We start from the raw sequence: 19,134 nt of genomic DNA on the forward strand, positions 1-19,134 counted from the left end.
GGTCAAGGTGCACTCTGTATATGTAGTTCCCTCTGAAAGTAATACCTCCTATGTAGATTCATAGAAACTACAATGGATACAGAGCACAATAAGATTATAAAGCAAATAATCAGCTACAAAGCTCTCATTTTTAAACTCCATTAGCTATGCGTTTTCACCAGCATTGAACAAGAGCCTGCATGCTGCACTCATAAAAATCTGCACCATTGGAGGTGACCCACTATCACTGTTACTACTGTTGAAACGTGCTACTTGTGGCCTCACTGTGCTCACATCCAATGTTTGGTCTCCAGAAACATTCAGCAAGTGTCAATGAATGTCAAAGGGTGCCATTTATTCTGCATGGAGGAATTCAGTGACACACCTTTGCTTCATACACACTTCTGCATCAAATGCCATTCTGTCAGACTGTCCATCTGCTGCCATCTGTCACACATGTTATGGAGTATTGAAGGGAAGGTTCAGCCTTTACTGCCCCACCAGCAACATCCACCTCTGACATTGTGGTCCTACATAATAAAATATGAGGCATGACTTTCAGAGTAACACTTTTATTCTGTCTGGCGGGATTTTGCCTTCTTGCTTTTTCACCACTGTATTTTTTCTGCTTTCAAAATGAAGCTTCAGACAGCTGACTGTGTGTCTTCTCCTGGGTCTTGTACCTCTAACAAACAATTGAAAAAAAATGGAGAAAAATTAGTTGATGTCTTATTTGTTCAGTCTCATATCATATTTACTCCAGTGTTGCACAGATTACCGTCTCCCTTTCTTGCCACCATACCCACTCCAAAATGGCTGTAAGCTCTGCTTTAGAAGTAGCAAGAACTCTCTTAGCTTCATAAAAGAACTGCAGCATGGATTCTGGAACTGAAATTCATCTGGCAACTGAACTGAAGTAAAAATGGTTTTGCATGGCTGCAGTGCTGAGAGTCTTAAGAAAACACATAGCAGTCACATCTGACTCACAGATACTTAGCATATGTCTGCGAGGTGTGAAGGCACTTTTTAGAAAATCAGTTGTTTTTGAGTAGTAAGGTCTTAAATTGTAATTCCTCTTTTGCTCCTAACTCCAGGAAGAAGGGGGGGAAAAAGAAACCCATCAATTCTTTCCTTGTATGACAGACTGCAGTAACAATTAAAACGTAAATTCATATAAAGAAACTGAATGTTCAAGTCAAGTCTTCAGGGATGTCTTCTTTTATATTGTTATTTCTGTAATTCACTGTCTGTTTCTGGGTATAAAAAGAAATACTTCATTCATACAGTCTTACAAACATATTACCATAACTACTGTAGTGTTAATCTCCCTTTTAAAATATAATTCTAATGAGCAGTAGTAAAACTCTATTTGAGATGTTCACACCGTTGACAGAATCACTAGAAATCCAAGTATTGATTTAAGTTAGACTTCAGAGTGAAATTCTTGAAAGTCAACACTATCTGTCCAACAGTTATTAAAATGAGAACATTAAGTGAAACACATTTAATTCTTAATTGCAGCTTTAAGCCTACTGAGTCCCATTAACACACGCTCATACCAAGTTAATCAAATCTACTTCCCTGCAAAATATTTCATTGTAAGTATTTTCTGTATGAAATAACTGTTGAGTCTCTCTCAAAGCTATGTTGAGAACTTGTTTGGCGTCTCTAACGTGAGTTACATATACATTTCATATATTGTTGAATTCTAGAAAAAAAAATCCTATAAACGAGGATATTGTGCAGATTAATATAGATATCAGCCTACAATGAGAAACAAACAACAATGCTGCTTGTACCTCCCTGCACTCTAGCTCATCTACAAAAAAAAAAAAAAAGCCTGCACTGCCAAGGCAGTATGTTCTACTCTGCTGTTCCAAGGGCTTACGTCTTAGCAAGAAAAAGATGCGTATGCACTAAGGGAACTGTATCACTGGTCAGAAGTCAGAAAACAAAGCAGTCCATTCAAATCCATGTCATTGTTGACTCTTGTTTAAGTAAGATCACCACAGGTTAATGCTAAGCTACATCACAAAATCCAGAGAAGTGTGATTTCAGTCAAGAAGTGTCAGTTACTGTTTTGAAAACATTGGTTCAAACAGTATACAAATTTTAAAATGCATCAGAGGTCCAGCAGCCTCAGATGTGTGATAATGCTTATTTATTGAATAGCTCATATTTGACTTCAACTTCTTTTTCCTTTCTAGGCCCAGTCCAAAACCTAATCATGACTATGAAAGACTGAAGATTCAGTGCATGAAGGCCATGTCAGACCTGCAGTCCCTGCAGAATCAACATACTAAGACGTTAAAAAGGTGTGAAGAAGCAGCAAAAGAGGCTGATTTTTATCAGTAAGTATTAGTAAAGCTGTAAGAAGGTATTTACCAATTAGTGCTAGATTGTAACATATTAAATCATGGTAAACAGACGATTTCTTGTTATTCCACTCTAATTACAAGATTAATGTTTTCATGCATCAGATAAAAATTAATTTGGGACTATTAGAAATGATAAAAGTATGGACTACCTGTTTTATTTTGGAAAACTTGAGGTAGAAATCCCTGATAGCTTGGTGGGACGTAGACAAGGAAATGCTGGTTGCTGACTTGCGATTACAATCCAATAGTCAGATTTGAGAGCAGAAGGTAATCGGAGAGAATGTAGTTTGTTATTTTCATATTCTTCTCTGATTTTTCTGATTCTTGTAATACTCAGTTTTGAAGAATTGAGTTAGTTTGATCCTCTTTCTAGGTAGCGAGCTCTTACTTGAAGCTAGTTAGAACAGTCTGTGCAAATTTATCTCTCCAAGCGTATTTTTCTGTGCCACAACAGCACATTGCACAGTCGACTGCTGAGTGACCAGTCACAGCTGAAGGAGGACATGGATACCTTGAAGAGAAAAAACACGCAGTTGGTGAGAGAACATAACCATCTCCAGCAGTCGTGTGAGGAAATGAAAAGGCTTCATGATGAAGATCAGAAAGAGATAACAGACCTACGCAGCCAGCAGCAGCAGGTAAGCTACAGCTTGTAGTGTATGTGCTAGAAGGAATACATTAACTTTTTTCTTGGACAAACAAGTCAAGAAAAATGAACATGTAGCACTGCTGCATTTTATGTCTCACCAAGTCTAAAAAAAATGCTTTACATGTTACAGGACTAGGGATGAATGTGAATTTGAATTGATTTTTTTCTGTATCTAGCTGGAGAAAGAACAAGGGATATAGAATATTAGATAGCATGAGGAGATTTTGATACAGAGAAGAAAAGAGTTTACATGATGAATATAATATGTAATGTGGTATTTTTAAGTTGTTAGGGGAGGCATCAAAAACCTACTTTGAAGTTGCAAAGTGATTGAAAAAGGGCTATGGTACTGAATTAATTTATGGGACAGGGCTAGCTTTAAACTTGGATGCTATGCTTTTTTTGGTTTGTTTTTTTGCCATGTGTCACAGAAAATAAGTGACATTTTTCTTTCTTTCAGTGACAAATTTTAGGGGAATTAACTAAGATTGGTTATTTAGGTTCACGGACACTATTGAGTTAGAACGAAGCTATAGATCAATTAATGTTTATGAACTTGAAACAAAAAAAGTCTTTTCAGAACTGGAAGAAGGCATTATACAGCTGTATATAACAGTCTCAAGAGCAAAGTTGCTTGCGTATTCTGAAGAAGGAAAGGCAAGAGGATTAGTCATTAGCGACTGGTGCGATCAGGTCCACAGTTCTCATCCAGAACAGTTAAAATAGTTACAGTAACATCTGAAACAGCTAAATAGAACATCCTATTTGAGTGTGTGTAGTCTGATTCGCAGGACAAACTTGCAAGTCAAACATTAGACTTCAGAAGTAAAACCTATGTAAACAAAAATAATCATTTGCTAGGGTAGGAGGTGCAAAGGTCAAAACAAGCTCTCTGTGCTGAGCAGTGCCTTAGGAGATGTTTGAGGGCTAGTGTGAAAAGGAATGAAGATTTGCATTTCCTTGTGACCCGATCCTCTTTTCATCTTTGAAGTTTTGTTGTGGTTTGGTGACTTGATTCAGAATGTGGGTTATGTTCTGTGTAGCAGAAATAGTTTGCTGTGTTAACCTGGGCAAATGGCATAATTGTTCTGTGCATCAGCTTGTCAGGCTGCAAGGCAGAAGTGTGAAACCTCCAAGAGAAGGTGGTTGTTGTTTTGAGATTGTCTAAATCTGAAACTCTGTCAGCACAAAGGGAGGTTGAAGCATCGTTTTAAACATTTATTTAAAGAAATTCAGTCTCATGTCAACAACATCATGATTAAAACTTTAAAGTATGTGTGTTACTCTCAATGAGAAAGTTGTATAGCTTCATTTCTCAGCATGTCAAAGTGAATCATGTTGTCTTGAAGGGGTGCCAAGATCCTTATCTTGTCGGTGTCATTTCTCATCTGTATTAGTCTATTTTTGTTGGTAACTCTGACATCTTGTTTCATCTTCAGGCTGTGTCAAAACAGCATCTCATTGGCCTTGGAGAGCACAAACTTTTGTTTGAATTGCTCTTAGTTTGTCATTGATTTGCTATTTAGGAGCTGCCCAGCTTATGTTTCTGCTGCTCACACTATTTCTTGTAGTTGTCTTCCTTGGTCCAGCTGGGACTAATTACTTTTTCTCACACTGGGATTTTGAATGGGAGACCTTCCTTATTGCTCTGTTTCCTGCTTATGGCATTACTTTCTGCCTCTGAAATCTTTTAGGAAGCTTATGCTTAATTCCATCAAACTTCTGGCATAACTATCCTTCTTTAATTATTTAGTGGGCTTTCAACAAAAAGATAATACATGTATGCTTTAGGCGGCGAGAAGTGGCTTGTCTCTGTGGATTCTCAAGAACTCCATTCTCAGACTTGTTTTGGGAACTAATCTTCAGGAAAAAAGTACTCATGAATACAATGTAAATTAACATATACTTACACTTTACATATTCTTACATTTTATTATACAGAGTAATAGTGTGTTCTTGAATAAAAAGCAACATTGGCGTGTTTATCTTCTCTAAAATGGTTCGCTGACTCATGGTAGCTAATGACACCTCCAGCTCTGTGTGGCTTGTGCTACTGAAACTGATGAGAACATGCCTGTGTGTGTGGAATTGGCCATGCTGATGATTTCTTCCCACTGCTCCATCACATCTAAATTTCAATTTAAAATACAGAAAGAGGAGAAAACCAGTATGGTGTGTAAAAAATAAATAATCTTCATTTTGTGTGCAATTTTTGTCCTGTGATATGAAAGGACGAGATTTTCTGAAGTTCGTTAAGGGTTTGTTGTTGTTGCAAGTCATTTACAATAAATGTTGCCATTTACAGCACCATTCTTTTGTCAATGGAAATTATTGTAAAACTAATTTTCTGGTCAGAATTTGCATGTTAAAGTGGGTTTTCTGTCCCTATTAATATTTTTGGAATACCTTTTGAAACACGAATGTTTGTAGGTAGTTTCCAGGTTTAGTATTGTATGAATATTAGAATAAATGCCTAAGTGTATCTAGATTAGATTTCATTCTCTTCTTGTTTCAAATAAGTTGTTCTCAGAGCATAGAGGTAGTCTGCCACGTGTGCCACCTCCTGGTCATTTCCTATATTGCAAGCGTTATCTTGGTCGTCAAATAGCAATTAACCTCTTGCTAAAACTTTAAAAATAGTTCAAAACAATGTGGGTTTAATATTCGTTGATAGCACTTATCGTTTGAGAGATTCACTGACTTGTGATAAAGCAGATATTTTTTCCAGTTAACATTAAGCAGATGATATAGTGATGGTTAGAGTGGCAGTAATGCTACTCTATTCTTTCTTAATCACTGCAAAGAACAGTTATTAAAATTGTGGAGTGTATTTTTGATCTATTATTATTGATAGAAGTATTGAGCTGATTAAAAATAAAGTTTATTTCTGATACTATCAGTTTTCAAGAGTCTGAAGTTAAGATTATTTTAATACAGAGATTTCATCTGTATGTTGGCCAAGTACTGCTTAAATAAAGACTTCTTTTGCTCTGGAGACACTAATTGTAAGCATGAAGTAAAAGCAGATCTTCAAATACCTTGATGAGATGTGAAAGTGCATGCATTTCTCTCTACATGCAAGACTTAAAGTTTCTCTTTTTTTTAGGTTATGAAGCAAAATGGGTCATCAGAGATATTAAATAAGCTCTACGATACAGCAATGGACAAGCTAGAGGGTGTGAAGAAGGATTATGATGCCTTAAGGAAGCGATACAATGAGAAGATAGCAAGTCATAATACAGATCTCAGTCGCCTAGAGCAGGCTGAGGAGGAGAACAGACGTCTTCAAAAACAGATTGACATGCTAATGAAGCAAAGGGACACAGCAATACATTTTCAACAGCAATATTCATCCTCTCTCAGAAGGTATATTTTGTTTTTATATTTGGATATGCTGTGGAGGCAGTAACAATCTTAATGTTGCATCTTATTTTGACTGTGGAAGAAATCCTAGTGTTTTCTCTTGGTGAGATGAGTAAGCTTCTGTATAAGAATTCTGTATAAGAATTTCTAGAACAGCATAGAAGGTGTGAAGGGGGTGTTTTTTGAAAAAATATATATAATTTCCAAAAGATGTTTAGCAAGTGAAGATATTCTCAAGTTAACTAACTTTTTATGACATAAGAGTTTCAGACCATGGGGAACTCTTGAGACAGAGCTTAAGCCTTGCAGCAGAGTTCACTGGAGACCCCTGTGTGTCTTAGCACATTGGGAAGGCGTTGTGATTGAGAGCAGCACAAATGCCAAAGCAGAAGGACACAAACAATATTACACCATACTTAACTTCTCTCTGCTCCTGCTTGATACTAGGCCTGCACAGATAACCGTGTTGGGAAAGATGGGAGCTAACGGTCATTAAGAATCCAAATTACATCTGTGGATGTTGAGAATGTTTTCACTGCAAGTCTCCCACAGACCAAATCCAAGAAAGTGTTGTTTACCACTTTTGTAGACACATAGTATTTAAAAATATTAAATTGAGCATAGATGCTATACATATGCATAGCATGTATACAATTCTAATCTTTCTGGTAAGTTAGAAGAGACAGTAAGATAGAAGGAATCATCATGTAACTTAGACTGGCATGGATTCTGGAAAGTGAGAAAAGGTCTTACATATGTACTGCAGCAAACACCAGATCCATGCCAATACACGTTGGAGTTCAAGATATTTTTTATTATGACTTGTGGTTTAGGTGTCTTTCTTGAGAAAAAAAAGTTAGTTTGATGTTGAACAAAGGTCAGTTTTAGGAATTTCAGGCTTGATATCCTTATTCCTGTGAACCAGTGATTCAATTGAGTTAATAAGATTGGACTTAAAGGATTTATACTTTTTAGTTATCTTTGGATCTGTTTTTTTTTGGTTGCTAGTTACAGAAACTTTTTACTGGTTGCTAGTTACAGAAACTCAGGCTTTATTTGTCTTAATCTTTATACCATTTTTGCATTACCAAAACTGTATTTGTTTGGCTGAGCAAAAATTTTTAATATGTGTTTCAGATGTGTGTACTTTTCAGAATATAAGACTCAACAAGCTTTCATTTTAAAGATGATAAGATCATAAATTGCAGTAGTACCATTTTCTTTTATTAATACCAACTGTAAATCAATTTCATTTAAAGAGAGCAGGAAGAACAAGACTTAAATGGTGTCCCAAATCTCAGCTTGAGTGAGTCTTTGGCCCTAAAGAATATCATGACAATTTCAGCCTTTTATTTTTCCTGTATCTGTGAAACTGTCGCAGTAATGTCATAGAAAGCCCTACCTGGTGAATTTAGCTGATGAATGTTTTGCAGATGGAACTGTCAATCTAATTCCAGTGTGCCAAACCTCACTTTTGATGTCCATCTTCATTTTCAGTGAGAGCTGTGGTACTCAGGTCTGCCCACAGTTTGCAGTTGTGTTTAAGGCAAAGCAGGTCACCTTGGTTGCTACTTAGAAAGGTATGCTTACTGCTACAAAATCCCGATACTTACAACCCATTCAAGTTACAAAGTCCAGTTACAGTTGGACTTTTGCCTATAAAAGGCATGTGTGAAAACTTGATCCAGCTGCCTGTATTTCCTCCTTAGGAGGCATTGTAAGGTCAAGTAGGACAACAGTATTTCAGCTAGAACTTTCTTTTCAACTTTTCTCAGTTATTTAGTATATAATGTATATATTAAAATATAATTATTAAAATTGTTTAATATATAATATATATATAAAAATAGAAAAGCATTCTGGGGTAGAAACTTTCCTTCATCCCTCTGACCTCTTTCATAAAGGACAAGCCATCATGCTTGTTGTGTTTTTTTTTTCTTTCTTACTGATAACATTTTCTTTGTTTGAAAAATGTTGCGTTGAGTCTTTTCCCTTCTCCTCTCCCCTGTATTCTCTGTCTTGTCCTTGATTTGACCCCAATTATTTTTCAAACATCATAGAATCATAATATCATAGAATTGCTTGGGTTGGAAGGGACTTCAAGGATCGTGAAGCTCCAACCCCCCCCCTGCTACAGGCAGGTCCACCAACCTCCACATTTAATATTAGACCAGGCTGCCCAGGGCCCCTTCCAACCTGGCCTTGAACATCTCCAGGGACGAGACATCCACAACCTTTCTGGGCAGCCTGTTCCAGCAGTAATGTGAGTTCTCAAATGGCAATGAGGTTGTTTGGCATAGTTTCTATTTTAGATTTGTGCTATGTCCTTGTTGTATCTATTGTAGTATTGTATATTCTTCTTTACCTTCGTGTTCACTGTTCAGAAAAGAAAATAGAAATATAGTTTGTAATGCTAGGACTCCTGTTCTGATGGTCTCTTTAAAAAGAAGAATTTGAAAGGTTTTGAAATTACTGGCAGGTGCCTCAGTAATGTGGTGTCAATCCTTTGAATCCACTGAGACTTTTGAGGAAATATTTGAAATGGAGTTTACAGTTTGAGTTGAGGAAAGGTCTGGCAACATGCTGGAATAGACACAAAATGACGCTTGAACAGTAAAGGTGTGTGTATGATAGAGAATGAAGTATTCTAAAGGTTTGTGGGCAATTCAGGTTTAGATGACCCTGAAAGTTCCCTCAGATTGGGTACAGTGTTTCCTCCAATGGCTTTTCCTGGGAGTTTTCTGTTAAAAGACATACAAGAAAACCCGAATGTCTTGTTATGGTAGAATGTTGCTCTTGAGGAAATTTTTAAGCCCATTTGTGAACTGGTATGTGGAATTACTTTTCCACTTTTAGAAATGTTTTATCAGTAACGTGAGAGCTACTACTTATAAAGAAATTAAACTTCGTAATTGATAATGTACATAAGCTTTCAATTGTCACTGGATAAACATGAGTGAAAATGACTAGGGAAGTTTGAGTTACTGTTTTAGGTGCATTGTCTACTTTTTTACAATAACATTTTTGTCATCTTCTAACCTATCCCATATCAACAACCTTACAGCATTCTGGGGCGTGTGGAAGTTGTTCCAGTTTTTTTTTTTTTTTTTTTTTTTTTTTTTCCCAGTTTCTACATTTGTTTCACTTCTTGCCACGTACCTAAGAATGTGTGTTGGAGAAGGAATTCCCTTTGGAGATGATCAGAAATAAATGTAATAAATTCATGCTAAGTTGTGCTATCAAATAGTGGTGATGTTTTGCATTTCTTTTTGAAAGAATATTATAAATCTGTTTCAATAATAAAACTAATTCTAACTTATATAAAACTTTTTCAGTTCTTCGTACAGGTTCTCCATACCACACTGATATTCCTAAAGAAATAATTAGTCTTAATTATATTTTGCAGCACTGTATATTGTCTAAGATGTCCACTGAAGTTGTGTTTTACCAATGGATACATTTGATTATCTGACAAAATCCTTAATATATGAAAAAGGGAAAGTGAGGTATAAGTATCTTACTGACATTTCTACTTGTTCCTAGATTTGAGTCAGTACAGCAGGAACTAAGCAACGCCACAGCACAAAACAAAGAGTTGCAGAGAGAGATGGAGCGATTGCAGTCAGAGGTGACAAGGTTCAAAACAATGCAGCTGAAAGCAGCAAAGGATTCAGAAAAATACAAGGAAGAAAGGGATTCAGTTTTCAATGAATACCGCCTCATAATGAGTGAGAGAGATCAAGTAATCAAAGAGGTAGATAAGCTTCAAACAGAGCTGGAGCTTGCAGAGTCCAAACTGAAGAACACTTCTTCTGAGAAACGAGTGGCTAGTGAAGAGATGGAAGCTTTAAGACAGGTACTAAGCTATTGTTTTGATGGGGAAGGGAAATAAGTATACATTACTGATGCTAGAATTAGAAACGTATAACCAATTGATGGAAAATAGAACTGCATTGCAAAGAGGAGTTTCATACTAATGTTCCCCTACAACTGTTCTCTTACAGCAGTCCATTTTACTGTCAATTTACTAAGCACCGTGTTTGAGTAGACTGTCAGTTGAAATTTTTCCTTTACATGGCTTAACTTTCTTCTGCTCATTATAAAACTCTCCTGTATTAAGTTCACCTTTCAGACCTTTAGAAGTAACGCTATCTATTAAAAAAGATAATATATATATGTGTATATATATGGTTCTCAACATTCATTGTTTTAAACTTTTAACCTCCAGAGGAACCATTGGATGCTCTTTACTCTGGCTTTAAGTCATTATGTGATAAAATAGCCTCAATATTTATGCAAAGCCTTCAGTGATAAACATATTTTTACTCATTTTCACTGCTTCTGCTTTGCTTTAAATTAAAGGATTGAAGGATATTTTGAAGATAGTAGTTTTCACTTGAACTGATGTATACCTTAAAGTATGCAAAACCTGGACTTATCTTTCAGCAGTATGTTCTTGAAAGGTTTATAATACAGCCACATTATAACAATGCTGCTTAAATTTCTGAAACACAGCTTGCTACTCTGTTTCATTTTGGCTGCCATGTAATCACTTCACTGTTTGTATTAGAAATATTTAATTTAGCATGAGTTAGACATGAATGGATGTATTCCATTGCCTGTAGATCTCATTTTACCTTTTTTTTTTCTCCCATAACGTTACAGGGGAACAAAATGCTCTTTATAAAATTGAAGGCATGGAGCTTTTTTCTTAAATTACACTCTTCTTAAGGGGCTTAATGTGGATTATGATGCATGGCATCGGAGTTGTTAAAAATAACTTATTTCTGGGTTTAAGAATTCAAAATTACCTAGCTACACATTTTAACTTGTACAGTGAGTGAGGTTTTAATGCATGTTTTGTACCTGTTCTACTTTAATCAAAGCTAGTAAACGAATAGAAAATTCTTAAATTAATTTCAGTGGAATCAGAGTAGCTAGTAAGGGATAGAATCATAGAATCCTTAGAGTTGGAAGGGACCTCTGATGGCCATCTAGTCCAACTCCCCTGTGATGAACAGGGATGCTACAGCTACATCAGATTGCCCAAGGCCTGGTCTGGCCTTACCTTGGAAGTCTCCAGGGATGGGGCATCAACTACATCACCAGGCAACCTGTCCCAGTGCCACACCACCCTCTCTGTAAAACGTTTTTTCCTTGTATCTAAGCTGAATCTACCATCCCCAAGCTTGAAAATATTGATGGCAGTGGTAGTTCTCTTGCACACCTGCTTCAAATAGTCCTGGTATTTTGTCCTGGCACTGTGGGTAGTTTTCCAAAATACTTCCATAAAAAGGAGAGGAAAACTTAAAATATATGTCTGTTCCCTCCTACTAAGGTGGCCATCTGGAATGGGTGGTTGAGAAAGAACGGAAAGAGCCTAGGACTGGTAAATGAGATGCTGAGAGGGTGTAGACATGCATTTTTCTTCACTCCTCAGAACAGGCCCATCAGAAAGCAGAAATAACTCTTTCTGTAGTGTGCTAAATTATATAAAATGCTGCTATTCTGAGTTTTCTTTATATTCTTGTTTTTCCTTTCCTATAGCTTTGACTCTTGTGCCTGTGATCAGGTATGTTCCTGTATTGGAACATTGTATTGGCTTGCTGCAGTCGCATTCGATGGATAAGAGATTTTTAGCTCTGGCAAGGCAGGTGTTGAAAAGTCAAAGAAAATTATCGATCAAGTGATAAATTCACTTCAAGTAGTATGCCACCAGACGTTCCTGTGTAGGTGGGATTTTCCTATATGTGACTGGTTGGTCTGGTCCTTGCCAAATTGTGCCTTTGTGTGCAGTGCGCTCCTTCTGATGTATAGCAGCTTTACATGCCATTACTTCATACTCGGTAAATGGTTGTGGTAGCACATTTAGGTTTTAAATGTAGTTCTTTTTCGAAGCTTGGGTATGCTAGTTTTCCTTTCGTCCAGAAGAAATATAAAAGCTGCTGAAATGGAGGAGTTATTTAAGTGTTTCATTGTGAGCAGTTACTGATTGAGTCAGTCAGTTTCCTAATTAAATGTCTAAATTCAAAACTATTGGCAGTCAGCCTTCCCTTCTGTTTAATAGAGCTGTTGTGTTTTGTCCTATATGAGGTTGTTGTATCATTTTCAAATGCAAGAACTTGCTTCAAACATAAGACTTATTTACCATTTTAGAACTTTATTAAAATCAAAGCACTATAATGTTTCATAACAGTATCTGCTCTTATCAGTGCTAAATGGCAGATGATGTATGCTGATGTAGGTCTGTGCAGTTGTCACAGCAAAAGACAAAAGTGAAATTTTACTACTGACCACTGGAGGCAACAGCTACTCTTCTTCACATAGTTTATACCAAGCATCCTGAAATAAACTATGGCAGTATGTTCTGGGTTTTTTTCCCCAATCATTTTGGGTACCTTAGATTCTTTTTCAGTTAAGGGTCTTCTGTCGTGATACTGTGGTGACTTACCCTTCTGCTGCATGCTAGAAAATACTTATTTTTGTGTGAGTTTAACATACACACTTGATAATACAATAGTTAAACTGTGCAAAATGTTGCTTCCATTACTGAAATTTGTTCGTATGACCATATGGGTTGGGAATTTCTCTCTTCATTTACTGAGCAACTGAAGCTTTTACTGATGTTAAGTGAAAAGCATACAAACAAGCAAAACAACATAAAAAACCCAAACCCAAACTTGAGTGCTCTGTTCATTGAGATTCACTGATATCTTCAAAGTTGACAAGCTGAGCCATTAATTCTACAACTTACCTGCTGCTTTAGCACAAAATTACCTGTTTTAAAGCAATTACAGAAATGTTTTAACAACTTGAATAGCCTTAATTAGATGTTGTAACACAAAGCCAATTATGTAATAATTGTCTTCTATGCTTTAAATACTCAATTTTATTCCATGCAAATCACAGAGTAAAGTAGGAAAGAACGTGTCATGATGCCTTTCTTGCCTTTCTGTCTTTAAGTATTGGACCCTTTTCTGCCTTTGCTTTTCAGGTGTCAGCTTTCTTTGGTAATTTTTTTTTTTAGATAAAAATATAAATGCTTTCCAGCTTGATAGTGTCTTTATGTAGAAGGGCTTCTTTGTAGCTCTTGCTGAATGTTCCTAGAAAGTTGGACCACCCAAAAATCTGAAATTCAACTGTTTCAATGCTTCACTCTTTATAGAAACATATTAAAATACCTCTTTTTCATTTCTAGTCCTCAACAGTTGAAGCAAGTACATGTACTCCAAGTCAGTCATGAGACACATATCACTTAATGTATATCTTCTTTGTTCTGTAGTATCAATTTGCTAGACATGCTGGTGATGTGAAACCTGTAATACCACACTTAATATTTTTTGCTAATACTTGTATGTAATGTGAGTGCACTCCTATTCTGCTCCATTTTTCAGAATGTTTGTTGCAAACTCTCTAGGATTTTAAGGTGTAAGTGTACATCCAGTTGAAAAGATGAACTAATTACTTCTGTACTTAACCTGCTGCAAACAATGGATCTTGTTTTAGGAGCTGAACTCAGCTTTAGTGGAAAGAGATAGAGCAATCTGTGAGAGGAATGAGTTGCTGGAAAAATACTGTCATGAAGTGAAGGACAAAGCTGAGGCCCAGAAGGAGCTTGATCAAGCTTGCAAGGATATAGAGACAGTGAAGGAAGAAAGAGATGTTGCCAGGAAAGAGAGAACAGAAGCTATAATCCAGAGGGACCATCTACTAAGGGAATACTATCAAGCCCGTCAGGTATTGCAGTTGTTCACTGATGACTTTTCCTTCTTAGCTATTAAGGATCAGTTATTTTCATGAGACTTGATAAAGATCCAGGCACATTGGGTGTCTTTTCCCTTTGTCTGGAGTCACTATAGAACATCTTTGTATAAGCGCATGTATCTTCTTTAAGAAACAGTGATGGGACTTTGTATTTGCAAAAATATATATATAGTCATACTTCATGTTAAGCTTCAGGGCTTTTTTGTTTTGTTTTGTTTTTTTAAATAAAAAAATACATAAAGCCAATAAAATGTAACACAGCAGGTTTCTTGGCAGTTTATTACCTGCTGGTAGGCTTGATGCCATCTATACTTCATGGTGTTCATGCCTATGACCTGCTCCGAATGTTAGCTGGTTTTAGTACTTAGTAAACGAAGGTAAATGAAATATGATTGTAAATGTTTTAACCTGTACACATTCTTAGTGTGAATCCTATATATCCGTATCTCTCTCTGTAGACAAAGAGAGGGAGAGCATAGTCCCAGGGCAGATTACAGATGTTAGTGCAGGAAATCTGTATTATAACTACTCATAATAGTGTATCAAATTCCTAATCATTCTTGAAGGATTTTGTGTACTAAGCAGAGCAGGTTAGAAGCATTGAATGTTGCCTCTGAAACATCAAATATTCATTGATGTTGTTTTGAAGTGAGATTCTTATTTGTGGAAATTGTTGTCCCAATAAATATGAGTACATACCTAAAAGTTGTGCCTAAAATCCTTGCCTATGTTTCTTAATTCCTAGATACAAGATTCTGCTACCCTAGACATAGAAAGAGCAAATAAAGAAATCGAAATGCTTCGGAAACAGTATGAGGCGATGTCACAAGAATTAAAGGAAGCTGTCCAGGAAGCAGAAGTAGCCAAGTGCAGGAGAGACTGGGCTTTTCAAGAGCGGGATAAGATTGTTGCAGAAAGGGAAAGTATACGGTAAATAAGTGTTAGCTGGTACATGACTGATCTTTGTAACACCTTCTGTGTAGTTAATGAAATTCTAGGACTTAGTGGATTTTGCTTGCACTTCTTTCAACTTGTTGGAACTTCTGCATTAACTATCAGTGGATTTGTTTGTTTGAAGTTGAGGGCATGTTACCAGACATTTTGTTTTGTCTGTTCTTTTATCGCCATGACATGTCTCTAAGTAAATACCAGAGAGCCTATCAGCACTGCTAGCTAAGAACACCAAATGATGGCTTGTTTTAGTCCTGATATACTTTGCTATACCTATAGTCCTTCAAATAATTATTTACCTTTGGGGATATTTGACAAAAAGTACCTACCTTGTTATTAGGCTCATGTAAGGAACTAAGGGAAAATCTTTTCACTGATTTTTTTTTTTTTTTTTTTCCTCTTCTGGAGAAGATCAGTAGAAATAAAGTATTGTAAGAAGTGAAGAAAGCTTCAGTTATCCTGACAAGCTGTTCCATAAACCCTAGAGTATGTAATTTTTTCTGCCTCATATTTTATTTTATTTTTTCTGAGACCTTGTGGAACTACTTTTTCACTTTTAAAGGACTCTGTGTGACAACTTACGGAGGGAAAGAGACCGGGCTGTGAGTGACTTGGCTGAAGCTCTTCGCAATCTGGATGACATGAGGAAGCAGAAAAATGATGCTATGCGTGAACTGAAGGAACTGAAGTATGTTGTAGAATATATTAAACTCTGTGGAATCTTTGTGATAAAAACTCTGGTTCATTAATTGCATCTGTGAGTGAGCAATATGTCACTAGAACTGATGAGGTTCTAAGTCCTCCAATTTTAACTGTTTTAATAAGAAAGATTTGTAAGCTTTTTACTGGGGAGATAGACTTAAATGAACTCTTTCACTGAAGTTGGATTAATTGCAGTTTAGTTCCTCTCAACTGTAATCTCATTAGTTTATGAATGCAAAAAAAAAATTACATTATGTCATCTCAATGATTTGTTGAAGAGTTTTTGCTTTTGGTATTATGCACACTTATAAGCATACTGTTGCAGTTCATCTGAGGGTAAATTAGATGCATTTTGGAAGAGTCATAGGAATTCTAGTTGTACATGACAGCCATACAAAAGCAATGCAAACAACAAAAAAGTAAGAGTGGGTTAGTATGGTATATAGAAAATGAAGGTATTCAGCAGTAGCCAAAGGGTATTGGAAAAATGGAAGCAGAGAGCAGCTTTCTGGCACAGCTTGAGTTTTTTTAGTTAGAAAACATCTCACAATTATAATATTATACATCAGTTTGTTTAAAAGGCTTGCATGTGTATATAAGTATTTTATTTCCTTAGAGAGAAGATGGAGAATCAGTTGGAAAAGGAGGCCAGATTCCGTCAATTGATGGCTCATAGTTCCCATGACTCAGCCATAGACACAGATTCTCTGGAATGGGAAACAGAAGTAGTGGAATTTGAAAAAGACAGAGTAAGTCAAAGATGCTTACTGCATTATTTTGTATATTGATCAATTTTGAAGTCTATTATAACATCTTGATGCTATATATGACAAAAAATAATGTGGGTTTTTTTTAATGCACTGTAGTAGTAGGAACCAGGCACATTTCTAGTAACATCCAGATGAAACAAGTTGACAAAAACAAGTTAACATACAAACTTTGTATTTTTTTTCATACTAAATGTAAATAAAAATAGTTCTCCCTTTTGTGAAGTTAAATACCGTATTCTTAAAATTGATGAATTATCACAGAAATGGCAGTAATATGGCATGAACTTAAGATGAAATGGGAATACTGGCATCTAATGTGAAAGGAAACATCATTCATTATCTGTGCATAGAAAAGTTAAGCACTAACATGAAACTGTTTCACCTCTTCCTGCTCAGATACAGCAGTTAGAAATTTAATTCAAATATTTGTTTCTTATGAACGTATATTTTAGTGCCTCATTGCCCTTCAGTGTAGACTTCTGGGTTGAAAGGATGTTAATCTCCTACACTGTAAAGAAAACGTCTACATTCTTTTATTATCCTAGTAGTATAATTTAATTTTATTTTTCCTCATAGTAGTCTGGAGCTTTTATTTCACTGTTCTTTATTCAAGTTGTGTATCCTTTTCTATTAAAAAATTTTGATAGATGCAGCTCATTGTTTGTTAGTGGTCATTTTTTGACCCTGTAGAACATACAGTCTTTCAGGCTGTGTTTCACTTACAACAGCATCTAGACATCAAATTATAGTATTGATATTGTGCCAACCTAGATAGGATACATGAGGAAATCCTTGCTGACCTACCAGCATTTTAATTTCTGTATGGAGATTATGGAAGTGAATAAGTCTAAATCATTTTATTTTTGCTTTAGCATGACCTGTCTGCTTATGCCAGTGTTCTACATAATCAGCTCAAAAATGGGAGAAATAATATTCACTTAGCTCTGAGACAGTACAATGATACTATGATCTCTGTTCCATCTTTATTTTCCAGCAGCCCTACTCATTGCCATATGAACTTCTTATACAGAACTAATGGAGGAATCACAAGGATTTTAGTATATTTTTGGTCCAGTTGATTTGCAGTAGAATTTCCTAATTTTTTAGGGATGTTATTTAACATTGCAAATAGCAATTTATCATGTGGATGCAGTGAATCTTATTTAACTTTTTTTGTTTTTTTCCAGTGACCTACTCATTTACCAAAGCAAACATTAACGTTTCCCAGTTCAGTTCAGTGATTGATTTGTCAAAGATTGTTACAACATTTCACATTGAAGATTATCTCTTTTGGGCCAGGGATGGTAGAATATCACATCTAATCTATATTTAGAATCAGTTTCACATAATGTTAAAAATTTTGATCCTACGTACTTCTAGTCATATCAAAGCTCTTTTTTTTTTTTTTTCTGAATATATTGCTGAGATAAAATGCTGTCTTATTATCTTTGTAACTGCTTTCTTCCTCAAGTGGTGCCTGTTCTAGGAAAACACGTCTTTGTTCTCTCAAGACACATCCAGCATCATGCCTTAAAACAGGTTGCACAAGTCTGAACTTGCTTTCTTACATGCTTTTCTGTAAAGCTCCTTTACACATTATCTGAGCTTTAATCTGAGATAGAATGATTGTCCTAATGCCCCACGGTCTAATGCCTGATCAAACTGTGATCTTACATATTGGAGTACAAAACAGAAGAATTTACCTGTAACAGATACCCTGTAAATATAAGGACATAGGACAAGCTTGAAGAAATGCCTCTTGTGAACAGGCAGAGCCACAGTGTAATTGCCAGTACAGTTGAGTCTCTTGTTAATAATATTTATTAGGACGATATGGACTTGAAAGCACTTGGTTTTGATGTGGCTGAAGGTGTGAATGAACCATACCTCCCTGGAGACTGTGGGATCTTTGTTACCAAAGTAGACAAAGGAAGTATTGTGGATGGTCGATTAAGGTAGGGTTTTACTTGGGAAGGTATGTCTTTTATTAATCGTAAATAAAATATTGAGCATATTGTGAAGTCTTCAGTTTTGACTATTCTTGAACTTTTTTTTCTAATCATTGGCCATGTCTACCTTATTAATATTGATGAGGAAATTGCACTGACAAGACCAATACCTGAAATGTTTAGACAATTGAGAATTAGCATTTTAAGATATTAATTCCATTGTATCCCTTTTCCTGAATGTTATGTATGTGCTACATCTAGCAAAGCGTGCTTGTAACAGTGTCCTCTCTATTTGTATTTATCTGCCAGAGTAAATGATTGGTTGCTGAAGATAAATGATGTGGATCTTACTAATAAGGATAAAAAGCAAGTTATAAAAGCTGTTCTAAATGGAGGAGGTGTTATTAACATGGTGGTTCGAAGAAGAAAGTCCTTGGGTGGACGAGTGATAACACCACTTCACATCAATGTTTCTGGGCATAAAGGTAATGGATATAAAGGCTGGATATAAATGATACCCATTTGTCCATCCAACAATGTCTTGAAATTGAGGTACATGTTCTGAGCATCTATTTAAAACTCATTTCAGCTGTTACTACCTACTAGATAGGGATTTTCATGAATTGTTT

The 19,134-nt window shown here is 36.0% G+C and overlaps 1 protein-coding gene across 4 annotated transcripts in view; it reads left to right on the top strand.

Moving 5' to 3' along the window:
* The window catches only part of DLG5 (discs large MAGUK scaffold protein 5), a 95,304-nt gene that overhangs the window by 50,746 nt on the left and 25,424 nt on the right, over window positions 1-19,134 (top strand). For all 4 annotated transcript variants that reach the window (XM_040702697.2, XM_015288292.4, XM_040702698.2 and 1 more), the window contains exons 4-13: window positions 2,187-2,330; window positions 2,812-2,995; window positions 6,113-6,372; window positions 9,913-10,225; window positions 13,876-14,106; window positions 14,879-15,063; window positions 15,647-15,772; window positions 16,403-16,535; window positions 18,384-18,511; window positions 18,815-18,990. In XM_040702697.2, the coding sequence (XP_040558631.1) occupies window positions 2,187-2,330; window positions 2,812-2,995; window positions 6,113-6,372; window positions 9,913-10,225; window positions 13,876-14,106; window positions 14,879-15,063; window positions 15,647-15,772; window positions 16,403-16,535; window positions 18,384-18,511; window positions 18,815-18,990 (1,880 nt within the window). The remainder of the gene's footprint in view (window positions 1-2,186; window positions 2,331-2,811; window positions 2,996-6,112; window positions 6,373-9,912; window positions 10,226-13,875; window positions 14,107-14,878; window positions 15,064-15,646; window positions 15,773-16,402; window positions 16,536-18,383; window positions 18,512-18,814; window positions 18,991-19,134) is intronic.

This window comes from Gallus gallus, chromosome 6, assembly GCF_016699485.2.
Source record: "Gallus gallus isolate bGalGal1 chromosome 6, bGalGal1.mat.broiler.GRCg7b, whole genome shotgun sequence".
Taxonomy (NCBI): Eukaryota; Metazoa; Chordata; class Aves; order Galliformes; family Phasianidae; genus Gallus; species Gallus gallus.